Genomic DNA, 19,866 nt, shown 5'->3' with positions numbered 1-19,866 from the left:
CGCCAAATCTTCAGGCTGCTTGGCTATGGGAAGCTCTTACTTGTGCCAAGCCCTCATTCTGGGTCCTGGAGATACAGCAGGGACCACAGACCCCATTCTCAGGGAGCTCATAGTCATTTAGGCTGGATCCACAAAAGTAAATCAGCTAATTAAAATGCAGTTGGGAGTTCCCGTCGTGGTGCAGTGGTTAACGAATCCGACTAGGAACCATGAGGTTGCGGGTTCGGTCCCTGGCCTTGCTCAGTGGGTTAAGGATCCAGCATTGCTGTGAGCTGTGGATCCCACGTTGCTGTGGCTCTGGCATAGGCCGGTGGCTACAGCTCCGATTGGACCCCTAGCCTGGGAACCTCCATATGCCGTGAAAGCGGCCCAAGTAATGGCAAAAAGACAAAAAAAAAAAATTAAAAAATAAAAATTAAATGCAGTGACAAGTATCCTCCTGGAGACATACTTGGGGCTGTGGAGCACAGACGGAACCACTGCCCTGCAGTGAGGGCTTCCCGGGAAGTGGGGGATTCCAGTGGACCTGATGGGTGAAAAGCAGCCTCTAGCCGTGGGAAGACAGTGTTCCAGGCCTCGAGCTGAAGACCTGGTGGGTGATCTGGCCTCCAGGCCTAGGGAGGGGCCTGCACACCGGTCAGAAGGCCTGTCTGGGCTGTGGCACACACGGGACCCGAGAGGCAGAGGGGAGGGAGGATCCCCACCCCGGCCTCATTCCTGCAGTGAAGAGCGGCTCGCCAGAGAAGCTTGGCAACGGTAAAGGGGTGCCCTCACAGCCAATCAAAACCAGCCCCATCCCAGCAACTCAAGCCAGACCCTCCTCCTCCCACTCCAGGCTGGTGAATCTTTTTTTTTCTTTCTTTTTTTTTTTTTTTTTTGCAAGCAAGCAAAGTCTTTATTACAGGAAAGCAAACAGCTCCCAGGACAGCTGGGAAGGGCAAGAAGAGCCCCACTCTCTATTGGGGTTTTTATCCCTTAAAGATGGGGGGGGGGTAACCAACGTGAGGTCCAGAAAGCTGTGGTTTTCTCCCATTGGCCTTGCCCAGTTCAGTCCTTGTCCAATAGGGTCTTAGGGGTGGAAATGTCCCGTAAGTCCCATGGTGTCTTTGCCCTTCTCTTCCCGTAGCCTGAGTCAGGGGGCTTTGAGATTAATGTCCGTCTGGGCGTAGGTACACTCCCTGGAGGAAACAAGGCATGTGGGGATGTTACTCCCTGGAGCCCTTTAGCCGCAAATGTTAATCAATAGACATATCCAAGAATGCATCGAAGCCCAAGCTCCTAACACTGACTACCTGAGTGACTATTCTGCCTCAGTGCCCCCCCCCCCTGCCCCCAGAGTTGGAGACTTTAACTTTGGAGGCGGGGGGACAATGACCGACTGCTCTGACTGCTTCCTGCTGACAAGGGGTGTCCTTAGGGAAAGTGGTTAGGTCTCCACTCATGGCACGGTCGGTTGAGTGGGCTTCAATACATTACCTTGGGTACCCTTTCTTTCACTATCTGTAGGTTGATAGCTTTTAATCAGGACATAACAAAGCAAGACCTACAATTAATTATCTAGGGTCCAAATAAAAGGCTCAAGATCACAATGATGACTATGGTGAACAAATATTTCCATCAGGAGGAGGAGGAGGTCAACCCGTTCCAGAGGGCAGCTCTAAAAGCTGGATGGAGCTGGATCAGACATCTCACGAATCTGCTGCCGGAGATCTCGCAGGGAATCAGACACGTTCTGCGAATAATCAGGAATATAGGCACAACATTCAGATTTTATGACAGCACGGGTACCTCCTTGGCCTGCACTGAGTATGTCTAAGGCCATTCGGTTTTGCAGCACTACTTTTCTTATTTGTTTTTGTTCCATATTTAGGGTAGGAATAGCTTCTGCAGTATCATTAAGAGATTGTGGAGTAAAATTAGTTAAGGCTTCCACCCTCAGCATTATCCGGTGAACGTTTGTCTGCACCCTACCCTCAACAGAAGAGTTGGGGCCACCACACCAGGAAGTAGCGCCCTCGGGTTCTGGAGTCGGCTGCACCCTCTACTCGGATTGTGATCTTCAAGTGCTTGCCTCTTTCTGAGCCTCATTTTCCCCGTCTCAAATATGGGACTTTCGACCCCCCACCCCATCCCGCTCTGGCCTTGGGACTCGGATATTGAGATGGGGTTTTTTTCTGGGTCGAGTTCGACCCGACTGAGACCATAAATGCAGCCTATCTGGGTTCCCCACTGGGTCCCATTTCCCAGGGTGATTCGGAAACACGGCCCACAATACTCTTGAAAACTACATTTCCCGAAATGCAAAGGGGAGGCGGTGCCTGCCTGTCTTGGGCGACGTAGTCCTGGGACTGCCTAAAGACTACGACTCCCGACGGGCCCCGCGGCCCAAGGCCAGGAGGGCCCGGATGCGGAACCGGATGTGGCTTACGGCTCCGGTGCCTGGAGCGCTGGGGAAATGGTGAGCTTGGGGCTGGGAGTCCTGGGAATGAGGGCGTCTGGGTGTGGGGTCCTAGGTCTACTCAGAAGCTGAGGCTTGAGCTCTCGGGAGCCGGGATCACTCTCCCGCCGGCCCATCGTACGGGTGGTAGGTCTTTAGCCTGCACTCTGTCTCAAGCCAGGAAATGGAAACCTCGTCAGCCACGTCGGATACGCCTGCTGAGTGAATGGGCGTAATCAGGCGGCAACTCCCCCCTCCGTTAGTGCACCTAAATGGAGGGTCACTTCCTCAGTTGAGCTTTCCCTTTTCTCCAGGCCACAGGGACAGACCAGGTGGTGGGACTCGGCCTCGTCGCCGTTAGCCTGATCATCTTCACGTACTACACCACCTGGGTGATTCTGTTGGTATGTGTGCTTCCTCGTCCGCTCTCACCTCCTATCCCTAGATCTTGAAGCCAACTCCTAACATTTAAGCACGTGACAGGCCTACCTGCCCATGTAATGAAAGCGTCAGAGCAGCAGTAGGAGGACGACACTAGCGGTGTCCCCATTGTATAGATGACGAAGCCGAGGCTCAAGGAGAAGGTTCAGACCTAAGGTAGAATCCTGAACCACTACACTGTAAGGTCCTGTGCCTTTAATGGGAGTTCTAGTCCTTCTGGTTATCCTGCGGGCTCCTGGGCATGACAAGTGCCAATGGGTTTTGTGAGGGTCTTTGGGATATCCCCCCCCCCCCCGGTGGAAAAATGTGTTAAAATGTGCAGTGTGTTTGGGAATCAAAATCTTTTTTTTTTTTTTTTTTTTTTTGCCTTTCTAGGGCCGCTCCCGTGGCATGTGGAGGTTCCCAGGCTAGGGATCGAATCGGAGCTGTAGCTGCCGGCCTACACCAGAGCCATAGCAACGTGGGATCCAAGCGGCATCTGCAACCTATACCACAGCTCATGGCAACGCCGGATCCTTAACCCACTGAGCAAGGCCAAGGATGGAACCCACAACCTCATGGTTCCTCGTCGGATTCGTTAACCACTGAGCCACGACAGGAACTCTGGGAAGCAAAATCTTGCAGAACTTGATGTTCTTTGGGAGAAAAATCTTAGTAAAGAAAACTTTTGTGGAGTTCCCGTCATGGCGCAGTGGAAACGAATCCAACTAGGAACCATGAGGTTGCGGGTTCAGTCCCTGGCCTTGCTCAGTGGGTTAAGGATCCGGCATTGCCATGAGCAGTGGTGTAGGTTGCAGATGCGGCTCAAATCCCGCATTTCTGTGGCTGTAATGTAGGCTGGCAGCTGTAGCTGCGATTCCACCACTAGCCTGGGGACCTCCATATGCCGAGGGTGCAGCCCTAAAAAGCAAAACAAAAACAAAAACAAAAGATCTTGGAGCCCAGATTGGGATTCCTCATGTACCCTTTGCCCCTGCTAAGCTGTGGGGGACTTAAGCCAGGTCCCCAGCAGCAGCTTAGAGCAGGCACCAGGGAAGTACCTAGTATACCACTTGTAGAAAAATGAAGGAAGGGAACCAACCAAAGCACCCAAGATGCCATCATCTTAAAGAAAAGCAAATGCAGCCCCAGCGCTTTGACGGGGTCAGCCCCTGAGACAGAGGAGGTGGGATGTTTGGGCTTGGGGCGCTCAGCAGAGCCAGGCATGCTCACCGGAGCTCTGCCCTTGTGCCAGCCATTCATTGACAGTCAGCATGTCATCCACAAGTATTTCCTGCCCCGGGCCTATGCTGTTGCTATCCCGCTGGCCGCCGGCCTCCTGCTGCTCCTCTTTGTGGGTAAGTTCTCCCAACCCTGGGCGGGGTGTCTGAGGGACCCCATGACCCTCTCCTACACCTGAACATGCGGCTGTACTTTGGCCCCTGCGGTACACCTGCTGGAGGCTCCTTGCCCTCAGTTCACCCCCTGGGGTTTCCGTGTTCATCCCTCAGGGCTGCAGGCTTCTCGATCCTCAGGCTCACTGGACTCTAATGGGGTGTCTCCTTGTTTCCTGCTCCTTCCACCACCATCACCCCTCACCCCCTTGTCACTTTGGCCTCTGATTCCTGCACCCCTCTGACTCCCAGGGTTTAGTGTGTGGGCTTCCTAAGGCCAAAGACTGTATCTTCATCATTACTGTGTCCTCAGTGCCCAGCACATGCTGTGGCACTGAGTTGGTGCTCAAAAAAGTCATTTGAGTGAGTCAGCAATCAGGTGTCTGGATGATGGGGTAGGTGGATGGTAGGTGCTGAGTGGGCAGCTGGGGAGGTAGGTGGCCAGATGGTTGACTAGCTGAGTCGATGGATGGTTGGGTGGATCTTATTCCCTGTAAAATCGGAAACACAAATCCAGCAGGTGGCCTGTGGTCAGCCCTCGGCTGATGTTTGTTGAATGAATATAGGTGGGGGTGTGGCTTAGCGAGCCACTTGGGAGATGACCGGGGGAACCTGGAGGGTGGCTGGGTCGGTGCCTGGCCCCGCCTGCGGGTCCCTCTGTCATGCTCTGTCCTGCTCCGGCCTCCCAGCAGCCCTGAGCCAGGACCTTAACTGGCCTTTCTGGCCCGTGTGTTCCAGGAGTGTTCATCACCTCCGTGATGCTGAAGAGCCAGAAGGTGACCAAAAAGGCTCAGTGAGGGCCTGGCCGATATAAGGCTGCGGCCCTTTCCGTTTCTTCGCCAGGGCAGACCCAGGCGGGGGGCCCACAGGACCCATCCAGGCCCTGAGGCCCCCCTCAAGCCCAGCTGCCCTGAAGGCCCCCCCCGGCCCAAGGGGGACGGAGCTGTTCAGGACTCGCCCCCCAACTGCCCAGAGCCCCTCCCCTCCCCTCCTCCCCCTTCCAGAAGCCAGGAGGGAGGCGTCCCTGGAAGTCTCCCTCTCACCCCCTTCTGGCTCAGTGCCCGAAAGATGCAGCTCATCGCCCCTGCCCTCCGCCACCTTCGGACTCCCCGGCACTTTTCCCTGCGGGTCTACACTCTTGGCTCACTTCCCCACCTGTCACATGCTGGTGTTGGACTTGGCAGGTTCTGGGCCATCACAGGACCTCTCCCCACCAACCCTGCTCCTCCCCAAAGGCTGCTTTCCCAGGTCTGACATAGGCCCAGGCCCTGCGAGGATTTCTGGACCTGGAAAGCTTGGGGGGAGGCCTGACAGGCTGCCGGCACATTAGGGCGGCCACGGTAGGGCCCCCCATTGACTGCTTCTTGTGGAGGCCCAGCCCCCAGCCCCGTCTGTAGTGGGGGCGGGGGGGGGTACAACAATAAACGTTGACGGTGTGTTTGTCTCAGTGCCATCCTGACCGGGGGAGCTGGGCGGCCCAGGGGCTGGAGAGGGGGCTGGGAGCTGGCTTCTGCCTTGGTCTCAGGTCAGGAGACCCTGGTTTGTGCAATGAGGGTGCCTCAGGGGCCTCCTGGGGTTGTACATGGGTCTGGCCTGATGCTGCTCCCGGGGAGTCCGTGGGGCATGGCAGTCTGCCAACGCCACATCACCCTCTCCCCTGCCTCATCTGTGCCAGCTCAGCCAGCACGGCCTGGTATTTTAAGGACCCTCAGGCCAGTCCTCTGAAAGCTCAAGCCCATCATCTATCTCTGGTACCCGGCCGCCCAGCTTAGCGTGGCTCTGAGCAGCGAGGGCTGCTGTGAGCCAGAGCAGGGCTGGTTCCACTGTGTTTAGGTTGGCTGGCACAAGCCCCAGCCCCAGTCCCCGGCAGTGGCACCGTGTCCCTCTGGGCAGCCAGCTCTCCTGTCCACAGTGCCTAGTGTAAGCCTTCATCCCCTCACATCGTGGACATTCGTTCTCCCCCGCTTAGCAGAGGGGCCGCCCTCATCAGAGAAAAGACACCAACTGCCGTTACACCTGCCTGTCCTTCCCTGTTCCTCTCTGCACCCTCCGGGCCAGGCAGAGCTGCTGGCCAGGGCTCTGGGTCCTGTCTCCTCCCACTGCTGTAGCAGGAACCTCATGTCTTAGGATCCCTCTCAAGGGAACAGCCTCTTCCTCCCAGCTGGTCTGCTCAGGGTTCGATGAATGTGTTACAGGCTCCATTTAAGGGATCCCCCCCTCTCTGCCCCATCAACCCAGTGCTTCCCTCCAGGTCTCTCTCCTTCACAGCCAGGCTTCCCAAAAGGAAGTCCCGGCATTTGCTCACCTCCACGGTGCTTGGCAGCATTCTAGGAGGGCCGCACTCAGACCACCTGTGACGTCCAATCTTTAAATCCAAAGCATGTTTCCTTGGCCCCCCTCTGCGATGTTGGCCAGTGACATCCCCCGGGTGCACCTTCAGAGGCTGGATGACCCATTCTACTTTGTGTGTGTCTCTCCCTCTCACCCATGCTCGTCTTCTGCCCTGAACAGAGCCTTTTCACCCCACACCTAGAGGTGACCTCATCCCTAGCCAGGCTCCAGCCCAGCTTTCTCCTGAGCCCCGATTATTGCACATGCACCTGCCACCCACCTGCCATCCTCACTGGATGTCATAGTGGCACCTCAGATTCATTCCATCATGATCTGAATTCTCAGACTCCCCACCTCCCTGCACAAATCCGGCTCTCCCCTCATGCCTGCCCCTTCTTGTGACTGGCGTTGTCATCCATGTCCCTGACTCCAGCCAGAGCCTGGCAGCCATAGCTGAACTTGGCTTTCCTCTTCCACCCCGCATCCGTATGACCCCCCCCCCCAATCCTGTCAGTTCTTCCCTCCGCAGGCACCTTCCTGATGCAAAGCCCATCCTCTGCCCTCACTCATCAAAGGCTTCCTCACTGCTTTCCCTGCCCACAAGGCCCCCTCCAAACTGACTGCACTACCGCCAGTGGCTTTTGAAAACATTTGAGCATCTTTCTCATACAATGCTTCTCTGGGTTCCCATTCCTCTTCCTCCCATGGATGGCAAGATCCTGTACGCTCGCTCACTCCAGCCACGCTGTCCTTTTATTTCCTGGGACTCACTGAAGTTCTCTGCACGTCCTGCTCACGTTGGTTCAGCATACACTTCTCCAACACCAGTTTGTGCCAAATACTGAGCCAGGAAAGGAGCCTGGCATGGTTCCACACTCCCACTCTGGGCAAGTGCAGTGTGGGGATGAGGGGAGATAATAATAAATGAACTGGACCGTCTCTGACCGTGTTGTGTGATGGAGAAAATCAAGGCGATGTGATCATGACAGAGGGGAGGAGATGGTCGGGCAAAGTGAAAAAAAATGAAGCAAATGAAGTCTGATGGGAAAGGATTTCAGGCAGAAGGAACAGCATCTGCAAAGAGCCACCTGGGAACCCTGCTCCCTGCCCCGTGGCCGTGTGCTGGGTGTAGGGAGAGTGATCTGAGACAGGACTGGCGAGTAGACAGATGAGCCTAACGCCAAGTCGAGACGTTTGGAGTTCCAGTGCGGTGGGAAGCCACTGGAAACTTTAAGCAGGAGAGTGACATCATCTGATTTATGCTTTTAAAAGCTCACGCTGGCAGCTGTGTTCCTCCTTCTCAGCCACCATTAAATTCCCCCCGGCCTACGCTGCTCCTAGCCCATAGTGAGTGTTCAAAATAAGTGTTGAATGAACGCATTCCCCCGACTTCCTGTGTGACCTGGAGGTAGTCACTTCTTTCTCTGTACCTTAGTTTCCTCACCCTAAAAAGAACGATAGGGGGGAATGTCACACCGGAGTGGGCTGGACTAGACTCGGGTTACCCGCCTCCCCGAGCGCTCCGAGACCCGAGTCCCCCGACCCAGGAAGGGAATTGCAAACCTCCCCACTCCCCAACTCCGGGACCCCAACGAACGCTCAGCGGCCCCGCCCCGCCCTGGACCGCGGTCCGAAGGATGCTGCAGCCTCAGGGGCGGAACCTGCAGGCGAGCGCCCGCGCCCCCTCTCGGATTGGGTGCAGTCGGGACCTGCACTACGCGATTGGTCAGCTCAGGAGCAGGGGCGGGGCCTGGCTCCTGCAGCCGGGCTGCCGGGCGGCGGGGGACGCGGCCAGTGCCCGAGAAGCTGCTGCGGGGGCGATGGCCGCACCGAGCCCGGGGCCCCGCGAGGTAGGTGCAGACCCGAGAGAGGACAGGAAAGGAAAGGGTTGGAGGGCAAGGGTCGGGCCGCCCCTCCCCGTGCGGGGCGGACACACCCCCATCCAAGCCCAGCAGGGGTCCTGCACTGGGCGGGACTGGGACACGCCCCACATGGGGCCGCAGGTCTGATGCGGGGAGTCTGGCGGGTGTTCCCCGAGAACTTGCTCAGTTTCCTCTTGGGGAAAATGGAGACGGTCATAAAAGCTTCTCCTTCATGAGGCTGTTAGGAGGTCAAGCTCTCAGCCAGTGCTGGGCACATGGTGGGTGCTCTCTCTGCTAACGGGTCAGCAGCTATGATCTCAGCTTCTTACTGACCCTCCTCACTGGGCTGGAGAAACTTGGCAAAGGCGAGCGGAATAAATTATTGAATCACTGACATCACAGCTCCTACTATGAAGAGTTTCTGTGCAAGGAGCTCAAACTCAACAGCAACAACAGTTACTACCTGCCATGAAGGAGTTATTATAGTTCCCATTCTACAGATGAGAAAACGAGATGCAGAAAGGTTAGTGACTTAGCTAAGGTTACACAGCTGCTGAGAAGAGTCAGTCAGTCCTGGACCAGGCTTGGCTGCAGAAGGAATGCTCTACACACTGATTATAATAACCATCACTCTTACAAAAGAAGGAAGAAAGAAAAAAGGAAGGAAGGAAGGAAGAAAAAAGGAAAGGAAGAAAGGGAGAGAAAGAAAGAAATTCATAAAATATTGTAAAGCAACTATAATAGAAAAAAATTAAAATCTTACCCCAAAAAATAATAACCTTCACTATTTTGGGTGCTGATCGCCTGCCAGGCACCATCCCCTCACAACACCCAGTGAGATGGGTACCAGCTTTATCTGCGTTTTACAGCCGAGGAAACTGAGGCAGAGAGAGATGAGGAGAGAGCTGGCAAGCACTGTCTGTGGGACTCCCAGCAGGATCTTTCCCCTGCAGGATGCTGCCACCTGCTCATTGCTTCTGGTGCCTCCCACCCCAGGTCCTGGCTCTTTCCCCGGAGGCTGGATGCAGAGCTTCCACCTCAAGCTCTGGCCGCCGTGGCCTCCTCTGGCGTCTACGAGAAAGGCAGTCTCGCCTGGGCCTGTTTGAGGTGGGCCCAGAGCATGAGCTGCACCCACTGACGTGTATGATGCAGGCAGGGCTGTGGGCTGCCATTCAAGTGTCCATGGACCATCCGCCCACGGTGAGTGGCCAGTCTCTCCCATGCACCTCCACAGCACTGACAGCAAGGCCGGGCTGCTGCCCTGTCCCGCTAATGCTGCAGGGCTGGGGATCAGAGCAGGCTAGAAGCGGAGGAAGGCAGGGGCTTTGTGCAGGAAGGGAGGGACATTCTTGGGTGGGGGCTGAAGCCAGGAAACCGTGAAGCCAGAAAGCCCAGGGTCCATTGGGAGTGTGAGGAACCACTCTGACCCATGTGGTTGCTGTGTGATTCTAGATGGGCCTCTGCCTCTCTCTGGGCCTCAGTGTCCCCATCTGTATAATGGGAGGCAGGATTGACTCCTTGGCCTCAAGCCCTCCCAGTTCTGCCAGGGTGTAAGGTGGAGAAGGGACCCCACCCCCACCCCATCAGCCTGGCCCATCCTCCCCGGAGTTCAGGCTGGAGCCAGGCTGGCTCAGCAGAAAGGGTCGCCCACTGCAAGCTCAGCAGCTGGACGGGCCCTGGGTGAGCATGTGTGTTGTTTGTGTGTGTGCACACGTGTGCATAGAGTGACCACATCCCCTGAGCTAGGTCTCGGCACAGGGACCTAGAGGTCCAGGGAGAGTGTAGGAGTCCTTTAACTCTCTCCACCTGCTGAAAATCTTCCATGGCTCCCCAGTGCCCCAATACAACATGGCCTCAGGGTCCCGCTGGCTCAAGCACAAGGGCCGACTGTCCAGCCTCCTTCCCAATCCACCCCTCCCTTCCCCACGTCTGTCGCCTGGGCTCTCCTTCCCTTCCTGGTGAGCCCCCTGCTTCTCCTCTCCACTACCCTTCAGATTTCAACTTAGGGGCCACCTCCTCCAGGGAGCTTTCTCAGATCCTGCTCCTCCCAGGCTGAATCAGGCACTAGTAGCTCCTGCTAGGCTGAGTTCCCAGGCTTCAAGTCCAGCCCCATATACTGGGAGGGCACCCGGTGGCACTTGGCCAACACGGGCCGGGGCGCATGTGGCAGGCTTTAACTCAGAGGCTGGTGCTAGGGACCCAACTGTGGATGGGACACACCTAAGACCTGCCTCAGGTCACTGTCATCCTCCCTCCAGCTCTGCGAGGGCTAGCCACTCCGGAGCACCCGGTGTGGTCCCCACGCACTGGGAGAATCGAATGGGGGAAGAGGGTGAGGCCAGGTGCAGGTGGCTTGGAGCCCCTGCACTGGCAGTGGGTGCCTGAGACTCTCTGTAAGCCCCTCTGCTCTTTGCTCCAGGGCCTGCCCACGGAGGAGGATTTCGCAGAGGTCCTGACCCAGGTTCACGAGGTAGGAAGCCCAAGACTGCTGCAAGGAAGGGAGTGTGTTCCTCTCCGCCTCGGTTTCCCCGTCTATGCAGTGGGAGGGCTGGCCGACCCCGGGCCTTGCAGGATTGGTGTGCTTTTCCCCGACCCTCTGCCCTAGGGCCAACTGCACACGCCTGGACCCACGGACACTCTTGGGGCTGTTCTTCCTCCTCGCAGGGCTTCGAGCTGGGCACCCTGGCTGGCCCTGCCTTCGCGCGACTGCGGCGCTCCCTAGGGCTGGCAGAGGAGGACTATCAGGCCTCGCTGGGACCCGGAGGCCCCTACCTGCAGTTCCTCAGCACCTCCAAGAGCAAGGCCAGCTTCTTCCTGTCGTGAGCTGGCGCCAGGGGTGGGGCAGGGGTGGGGTAGAGTAGGAGTCTGGTCGGAGGTGGAAGGGGAAGCTTGGTAGAAAGATGGAATGAATGGCCAGATGAGGGAGCGTCAGGGCCAGACAGAGGTCAGAAGGAGGGGAGAGACTGCGGCCGAGGGCGGGAGGCAAGAGGGCGGTGGGGAGGCGGCCCCCTGCCCCGCCTGGTCAGTGACCTCTCCCTCTCCCGCCCCAGCCACGATCAGCGCTTCTTCTTAAAGACCCAGAGGCGCCGGGAGGTGCGGGCGCTGCTCACCCACCTGCCCCGCTACGTGCAGCACCTGCAGCGGCACCCACACTCACTGCTGGCGCGGTTGCTGGGTACGAGGGACCCAGGGACCCAGGACAGCGGGGCGCGGGGGAGGGGTGAAGACAGAGAACGAGAAGGGGAGGGGGCCAGGGTGTGGGACGGTTCCAGGATCCGGGGAGGGAGGGACCTGAGCCCGAGCAGGGTGGAGGGGACTGGACGGGAGGCGGGGCCAGCTGGGGGGAGTGTACAGTGAGGGGGCGGGTCCTAGAGGCAAGGTAGGAGGGGCGGGGGAATCGGTGGGCGGGACCAGTACCTGGGGCGGGGCCCCAAGGGGGCGAGGTTGGGATTGGACACTCCTGGGAGGAGGTTATGTGGGCAGAGCCGGGCCTGGGGACGCGGCGTCTCGGGGGCTAAATCTAGGGAACAGTCGAGTTGAGACCCCGCCCCAAGATGAGGAGGGGCCCCGGGGGCGTGGCCTGAAGGCTCGGGATGCGGCAGATCTCAAGAAGGAGGCGTGGCCTGGAATGGGACAGGGGCGGAAGGGACCCCGGGTTGCCAAGTTTGGGTCCCCTCACCTGGAGCCCTCTCCCCTTTCAGGAGTGCACAGCCTGCGGGTGGCCCGGGGAAAGAAGGTGGGTGAGCCGAGGCGAGGGGGCCGGGCCGGAGGGGGCGGCTGGCGGGTGAGAGCCTGTCCTCCCTCACTCCCTACCCCCCTCCCCAGAAATACTTCATCATCATGCAGAACGTCTTCTACCCCACCGGCCGCATCTCCGAGAGGTGAGTCTGCCTCCCAGGGCCCGGGCGCCCCCCGAATGTGCCACCTGAAGCACCCTCACCTAATAAATAGATCGTGAAACCGAGGTCCAGTGAGAAAGGATGTTCCCAAGATCTCCTAACGGGTCGATACCCACGATCAGCATCTCTTGAGCACTCAGTATGCAGGGGGCGCTTGGCGCTCATTATCGTCTTTGAGCGGGAGGTGTCCTTGTCGTTCCAATTTTGTCAATGAGGAACCGAGGAGGGGAAAGCCACTCAGCAGCTCTTTGCGGCGCAGGGGTTCGAATCCAGCCTCTGATTGCCCATGGCCAGCCGAGCCTCCTAGCCCTGCCTCTGCCCGAAAGCTCCACAGTGATGCTCCCCCAGGGCCACGGACTTCCTCGTGTCCTCTGGTGCTGCTTCTAGGGCTGGACCCCTGTGTCTGGGATACCCCAGGGATAGCTGTGCCAAGAGACAGGTCCAGGCAGGAGGAAAGCCTGGACTGGGCATTGAAGGGCCCCAGTTGGAAGTCCTGCTCTGCCTTGCACTCACGGTGTGGTCTTGGGGGGGAAAGAAGCTACCTTTCTGAGCCTTTTTCTTCACCTCTGACATGGGGACAGCAATGGAATTGGGCTGTGCTGCGGACTGAACAGCACACAGTGGAGGCTCTTGTTCCTTATTATTCCCTTGTGAGGGTCCTTGTATGTCTCAGGTGTGTATAACGTTGAATTCTGTCCCCCCACCCCGCCTGCCCCCGCAGGTATGACATCAAAGGCTGCGAGGTGAGCCGCTGGGTGGAGCCTGTCCCTGAGGGCAGCCCCCTTGTCCTGGTGCTGAAAGACCTCAACTTTCAGGACAAAACCATCAACCTGGGTGAGCCAAGGGGGGGTCAGTCCCTGTCTAGTCTTCCTCCATTTAGAGTCAGGTCGGAAGGGGGTCCCTGGAACCACTCTCTTCCTGAGTCATTAAGAGCCCAGATCCTGGAGTCAGGCAGAGAATCCTGAATCCTAGCGCCACAACTTTCTAGCCAGGTGACTGAGGCGACTTACAGATGAGTTTCCTCGTCTGTGACATGGGACAGTAATGATCCCTGCCCTCCTGGGGCAGATGCGTGTGGAGCCCTCAGCACCTTGCCTGGCGCACGACGAGCACTCAGGTGGGGGCACTGATGCTCCGGCAGGGCCCCAGCGGAGCTGGCTCCTCCGCCAGATGGAACTGGACACCGCCTTCCTCCGGGAGCTCAACGTGCTGGATTACAGCCTTCTGATGGCCTTCCAGCACCTCCACGAGGATGAGAAGGGCCTGGGCAGTAGCCTCATCTTCCGCACAGCCAGGTGGGCCCCCCAGAGGCAACAGCAAGGATGAGGTGATGAGAGCATGGAAAAGACAGACCGCGAGGTGGAGGAACACAGGCAAAGGCTCTTAGGCTGCAAAGTGACGTGTGTGTGGACGGTGGAGGGCTGGGGAAGCCTGGTGGGCAGGCGGGGGCAGTGGGCACGGGTGGACTACAGCAGGGAAAAGAACAGGTGAGATCTAATTGGACAAGGGCTTCAGGGCTGATTTGAAGATTCGGCCCATTTTCCAGAAGGGGATGTGGAGCTGTTGGAGGCTTCAGACCTATTTAATTGGCTCTAGAAAAAGCCTTTGCCGGAGTTCCCGTCGTGGCTCAGTGGTTAACGAATCTGACTAGGAACGATGAGGTTGTGGGTTCGATCCCTGGCATTGCTCAGTGGGTTAAGGATCCGGCGTTTCCATGAGCTGTGGTGTAGGTTGCAGACACGGCTCGGATCCCGCGTTGCTCTGGGTGTAGGCTGGCAGCTACAGCTCCGATTCGACCCCTAGCCTGGGAACCTCCATATGCCACGGGTGCAGCCCAAGAAATGGGAAAAAGACAAAAAAAAAAAAAAAAAAAAAAAAAAGAAAAGAAAAAAAAGAAAAAGCCTTTACCACTTCAGCCAGTCATTCCACGTGAGGACACTGAGGTCACCACCATTGGCGCCATTGTCATGTTCTCGTCCTCATTATTTTTTTTCTCTTTTGGCCACCCCACGGCACTTGGAATTCCAGGCCAGGGGTCAGATCCAAGACGCAGTTGCGACCTACAGTGCAGCTGTGGCCATGCTGGGTTCTTAACCCACTGGGGACCCAACCAGGGGCTGGGGACCCAACCTGTGTCCCAGTGCTGCAGGGATGCTGCCAATCCTGTTGCACTACAGCCAGAGCTCCCGTCGTGTTGCCTTCCTCTTGCATGCTGTCCATCCTTGCATGCTGACCCAGGACGTCGTTGAGAGGGTGGGTCCATTCCCATTTCAGAGGTGTGAAAAACTGAGCCTCAGAGAAAGAAGTTGTACAGCATCTTCCGAGAATTCCTGTTAGTATTGGGTTAACTACTCGGATTTCAATCCTCCAAGACTCACCTTGTGGTTAAACAGAATTACTTAGGGATTGGGAGGTCCCACTGTGGCGCAGCAGAAATGAACCTGACTAGTATCCGTGGGATGCAGGTCTGATTCCCGGCCTCGCTTAGTGGGTTAAGGGTCCAACGTTGCCATGAGCTGTGGTGTAGGTCACAGACACGGCTCAGATCCAGATGCACGGCTGTGGCTGTGGTGTAGGTCAGCAGCTGTAGCTCCGATTTGACCCCTAGCCTGGGAACTTCCATATGCTGCAGGTGCAGCTCTAAGAAGCAATAAAATAAAATAAAATAAAAGCATTTTTTTAAAGAAAGAATCACTCAGGGATTAAGACAAGCACTTTAGGAGTTCCCATCATGGCTCAGCAGGTCAAGAACGCAACGTAGTGCCTCTGAGGATACAGGTTTGATCCCTGGCCTCCCTAAGTGGGTTAAGAATCCAGCGTTGCCATAAGCTGCAGCATAGGTCAGAGATGCGGCTCAGATCTGGTATGGCTTTGGCATAGGCTGGTAGCTGCATCTCTGATTAGACCCCTAGCCTGGGAACTTCCATATGCTGTAGGTGCAGCCCTAAAAACAAAACAAAACAACAAAATGTGCACACACACACACTCACACACTCACACACAAAGAAGATCTTTTTAAAAAAATTTAAAAAGTAAAGAAATAGGAGTTCCCGTCGTGGCGCAGTGGTTGACGAATCCGACTAGGAACCATGAGGTCGCGGGTTCGGTCCCTGCCCTTGCTCAGTGGGTTAACGATCCGGCGTTGTCGTGAGCTGTGGTGTAGGTCGCAGACGCGGCTCGGATCCCGCGTTGCTGTGGCTCTGCCGTAGGCCGGTGGCTACAGCTCCGATTGGACCCCTAGCCTGGGAACCTCCATATGCCGCGGGGAGCGGCCCAAGAAATAGCAACAACAACAACAAAAGACAAAAAGACCAAAAAAAAAAAAAAAAAAAAAAGTAAAGAAATAGATAAAAATAATTTTTGGGGGGTCTTTTTAGGGCCACACACACAGCATGTGGAGGTTCCCAGGCTAAGGGTCTAATCAGAGCTGTAGCTGCTGACCACCACAGCTCACGGCAACGCCAGATCCTTAACCCTCTGAGGGAGGCCAGGGATCGAACCCGCAACCTCATGGTTCCTAGTTGGGTTCGTTTTCACTGCCCTGCCATGGGAACTTGCAAAAATAATTTTAATGTATATTTCACTGACTTCAGACATCCAAACTTACAATCTCATCATCTAATCAATATAAACATTTTTGAGTATTTTACATTGTAATCTCATACTGTCTTGGAAATTCAGTATGTATTTTACGTTTATATTGAGCGCATCTAAATTGGGACTGGCCACATTAAGTGCTGGATGGCGAGCGTGGCTGGCTGGTGGCTGCCTAATGAACGGCTCAGCTTTAGACCATCTACTGCAGTGTACTCAGCTGCATGTTGAGTCCACTGGCTGGGGCACTGGGTCCACTGGCTGGGGCTCCCTGGAGGAAGCAGTAACCTCATTCTTCTGTCGGCCCCCAGGTCTATGCAAGGGGTACAGAGCCCCGAGGAGGTGGAAGCCCAGAACCGCCGGCTGCTGCCCGACGCACCCAACGCCCTACACATCCTGGACGGGCCGGAGCAGCGCTACTTCTTGGGGCTTGTGGATCTCGCCACGGTCTACGGGCTTCGCAAGCGGCTGGAGCACCTATGGAAGACGCTGTGCTATCCGGGCCGGACCTTCTCCACCGTCAGCCCGGCTCGCTACGCCCGTCGCCTCTGCCAGTGGGTAGAGGCGCACACCGAGTGACCAGCGTCCGACCACGCTCTTCCCACCTGGACAATGGGCGCACGCCAGGCACGCGAGTTCCAGCCTGGCCTGGGCAGAGGGTCAGGCTCCCCTTGCCTGCTGTTCCTCCCGTTGGCCTCCTGAGGGCAGCATCCCCCTAGTTAATATGATGAACTCCTTTTGATGGCGATGCTGTGCCTGGCATCGTGCCAAGGACTCCCCTATGTTAGCTCATTTAATCTTCGGGAAAAAAAAGTTAATATTCATTTTTTTTTACAGCTATGAAATGAAGGCTTAAGGGGTGAAGGGACTGAGTAAGATCATTCAGCAATAAATGCTGCAACCAGCCGCCCAGTTTATCTGACCTCATAAGCCTCAGGCACACAGATGTGGGAACGGCCAATCCATGCCGACAGGGTGCATGGGTTGGGGCTCAATATACCTTTTGAACTCAGGAGCGTGTATTCTTACACACCAGCTTCTGCAGCCCTATCTTCATTGGGGAAGGAGGGCATCTGAAAGCTCCAGCCCAGCCCCCTTGTCGTCCAGATGGGGAAACTGCAGTCCAGAGACTTTAAGGGGGTTTTGCACTGGTAAGTGGCCCGAGAAGCCAGGCCTCCCACTCCTCTGCCCCTGGCTCAGGCAGGGCCCACTGGCCTCAGTCTGGGGTGGCCTCCCTCCCTCCTGCTCCTCTACGGATGCAAGTGGGGTATTGAGGCGGTCCTGCAGCACTGGGATGCATTAGATTGGGGTCCACTATTGACCTTGAATAAGATCTGCCCGCCTCTGGGAGTCACTTTTATCATCTATGACATGGGAGCAGAGGTTTGTGGTCAGACCAGGCGACGTGGACACACAGATGTCACCGGAAGCAGAGAAGCAAATTGCCTGCCTAGCCCCTGGTCATTCCTTCTCCCTCCTCCAGGAAACTCCAGCCTTCCCTCTGACCCCCGGCCAGTCAGATCGTGGCCAAGTGGGCCTTTCTTCTAGAGCTTCTTTGAGACCTGGCTGTGTGACCAGGACAAGGTGCTAAACTTCTCTGTGCCTCAGTGGTCTAATCTTTAAAATGGAAATATCTAACTCATTAAATATTTATTGAGCACCTGCTATGCGACAGGTCCTCTGCTGGGAAATGGGGGCCTGGGGTGGAGCAAGATACCTAGATTCCGCTTCCACAGAACTCACAGTTGGGGGACAGTGACAAAAGCAACCTGGTGTGACAAAGCCTTGTGAAGGAACATGGGGCCGTGGGACTCAGGGAAGGAGCCCCTACCTCGTTATTTGATGGGGTGGGAACTCTCACTTCTGAACTGAGACCAGAAGAATCAGAAGCAGCCCTGAGTGGGTCCCAGGCCGAGGACACAGCAAAGATCTGGGGAAAAAGAGAGCCTGGCTTTTGAGGATAATATTGCACCATGGTTGCTGTTCAGGGTGTAGGGGGAGGGGCAGTGTGGTGGGAGGGGGCTGGCCCCCAGGACTGGATGACTCCAGACCTTAGGGTAGCCACTCAGTTGCATCCAACACTGCTCTGCCCTTGACCTTCAGAGAAAATGAGGGGAAATTGCTGGTAGAGTAGGGAGAGGAAAGGGAAAATTTTTTCTTTCTCTCTCTCTTTTTTTTTTTTTTTTGGTCTTTTCTAGGGTTGCACCCATGGCATATGGAAGTTCCCAGGCTAGGGGGTCTAATCGGAACTGTAGCTGCCGGTCTACAGCCACAGCAACACTGGAGCCGAGCCACGTCTGCAACCTACACCACAGCTCACGAGCAACGCCGGAACCTCAAGCCACTGAGCGAGGCCAGGGATCGAACCCTCAACCTCATGGTTGCTAGGTCGGGTTCGTTAACCACTGCGCCACGACAGGAACTCCATGTTTTTTTCTTTCATTTTTAAAAGTTTTATTGAAAAGTAGTTGATTTACAATGTTGTGATCATTTCCGCTGGGTTTTTTTTTTTTTTTTTTTTTTTTTTTTTGCCCACAGCACCCCCAGGATATGGAAGTTCCATAGTCAGGGATCGAGTCCAAGCCACAGCTGTGGCACCACCAGATCCTTCTACCGCAGTACCACAGCGGGAACTCTGGAAAGGGAAGTCTCAGGGTGCAGGGCTGGAGTGCGGGTTCCTGGAATATGTGTATAATTGACCTCACCCCCAGCCGTCTGTGGGACGCTGGGCGATTACTCAACTTTTCTGAGCGGGCCCAAACCACAGAGCTTTTCTCGTTCTGGCTCAGCAGGAAGTTGAGACATAGAGTGTGGTAAGGTCGTCACTAGAGAAGTGGGTGGGTCATGGAAAGTCTGTGGTGGAAGGGCAGCATGGCAGGAAACTCGGGTTTGGCCCTATATTTCTCTGGGGTCTGGATCCGACAGGGCTGAGTTGGGTCCCTACGCTCACAGAGAGGGATGGCCCGTTCCCTCTCTACCTGGGTATCTGGCAATGGGCTGAGGCAGGGCTGAGCCTGGAAGGAAAGTGGTTTGTCCCTTGTCTCATGGGGCCCAGGACTCCTGGCTCTTCTTCTTCTTTTTTTTTTTTTGTGGTCTTTTTAGGGTTGCATCCACAGCATACAGAAGTTCCCACGCTAGGGGTCGAATCAGAGCTGCAGCTGCAGCCACAGCAACACAGGATCTGAGCCGTGTCTGCAACCTACACTGCAGTTTATGGCAATGCCAGATCCTTACCCCACTGAACAGGGCCAGGGATCGAACCCCAATCCTCATGGATGCTAGTTGGGTTCATTACCCTTGAGCCACACAGGAACTCCCTCCTGGCTCTTCTAAGTGGCTCATTCAACAGACATTATCTAGAGAGTCTCACTTTTTTTTTTTTTTTTTGTCTTTTTGCCTTTTCTAGGGCTGCTTCCCACGGCATATGGAGGGTCCCAGGCCAGGGGTCTAATTGGAGCTGTAGCCACTGGCCTACACCAGAGCCACAGCAACGCAGGATCCGAGCTACATCTGTGACCTACACCACAGCTCACAGCAATGCCAGGTCCTTAACCCACTGAGCAAGGCCAGGGATCGAACCGCAACCATCTAGGGATTCTCTTGTGGTGCAGCGGATTAAGGATCTGGCCCTGTTACTGCAGTGGCTTGGGTTTGATGCCTGGCTGGGGAACTTCCACATGCTTCAGGTTTGGCCCCCCCCCCAAAAAAAAGACATTTGGGAGTTCCTGCTGTGGCTCAAAGGTAATGAACCTGATTAGTAGCCATGAATGAGCACGTGGTTTGATCCCTGGCCCCACTCAGGCGGTTAAGGATCCGGTGTTGCCACGAGCTGTGGTGTATGTCACAGACACAGGGATCCTGCGTTGCTGCGGCTGTGGCATAGGCTGGCAGCCAAAGCCCTGATGAGACCCCTAGCCTGGGAACCTCTA

General features: G+C 56.1%; 2 protein-coding genes across 2 annotated transcripts; both read left to right on the top strand.

Annotated features, from left to right (window-relative positions):
• Positions 2,408-5,692, top strand: DPM2 (dolichyl-phosphate mannosyltransferase subunit 2, regulatory). Its single transcript, NM_001244059.1, has 4 exons — positions 2,408-2,458; positions 2,752-2,841; positions 4,113-4,215; positions 4,990-5,692. Exons 1-4 carry the CDS (start codon positions 2,456-2,458, stop codon positions 5,046-5,048), a joined length of 255 nt encoding a protein of 84 aa, NP_001230988.1. The 5' UTR covers positions 2,408-2,455; the 3' UTR covers positions 5,049-5,692.
• PIP5KL1 (phosphatidylinositol-4-phosphate 5-kinase like 1) lies at positions 8,385-16,852 on the top strand. Its single transcript, XM_021069432.1, has 10 exons — positions 8,385-8,432; positions 9,441-9,644; positions 10,864-10,914; positions 11,109-11,263; positions 11,495-11,619; positions 12,146-12,180; positions 12,270-12,325; positions 13,065-13,177; positions 13,485-13,638; positions 16,249-16,852. The coding sequence occupies exons 1-10, from the start codon at positions 8,403-8,405 to the stop codon at positions 16,514-16,516; spliced, it is 1,191 nt and encodes a 396-aa protein (XP_020925091.1). The 5' UTR covers positions 8,385-8,402; the 3' UTR covers positions 16,517-16,852.

This window comes from Sus scrofa, chromosome 1, assembly GCF_000003025.6.
Source record: "Sus scrofa isolate TJ Tabasco breed Duroc chromosome 1, Sscrofa11.1, whole genome shotgun sequence".
Taxonomy (NCBI): domain Eukaryota; kingdom Metazoa; phylum Chordata; class Mammalia; order Artiodactyla; family Suidae; genus Sus; species Sus scrofa.
This window is presented reverse-complemented; position numbering and strand designations above follow the sequence as displayed.

What these genes read in the sequence shown, in the direction of transcription:
- PIP5KL1 (XM_021069432.1), top strand. Translation starts at nt 8,403, where the DNA reads ATGGCCGCACCGAGCCCGGGGCCCCGCGAG. An exon ending in AAGGCCAGCTTCTTCCTGTC is followed by an intron (nt 11,264 to 11,494) that starts GTGAGCTGGCGC and finishes CTCCCGCCCCAG; the next exon opens with CCACGATCAGCGCTTCTTCT. An exon ending in ACTGCTGGCGCGGTTGCTGG is followed by an intron (nt 11,620 to 12,145) that starts GTACGAGGGACC and finishes CTCCCCTTTCAG; the next exon opens with GAGTGCACAGCCTGCGGGTG.
- DPM2 (NM_001244059.1), top strand. An exon ending in CCACCTGGGTGATTCTGTTG is followed by an intron (nt 2,842 to 4,112) that starts GTATGTGTGCTT and finishes CCCTTGTGCCAG; the next exon opens with CCATTCATTGACAGTCAGCA. An exon ending in CCTGCTGCTCCTCTTTGTGG is followed by an intron (nt 4,216 to 4,989) that starts GTAAGTTCTCCC and finishes CGTGTGTTCCAG; the next exon opens with GAGTGTTCATCACCTCCGTG.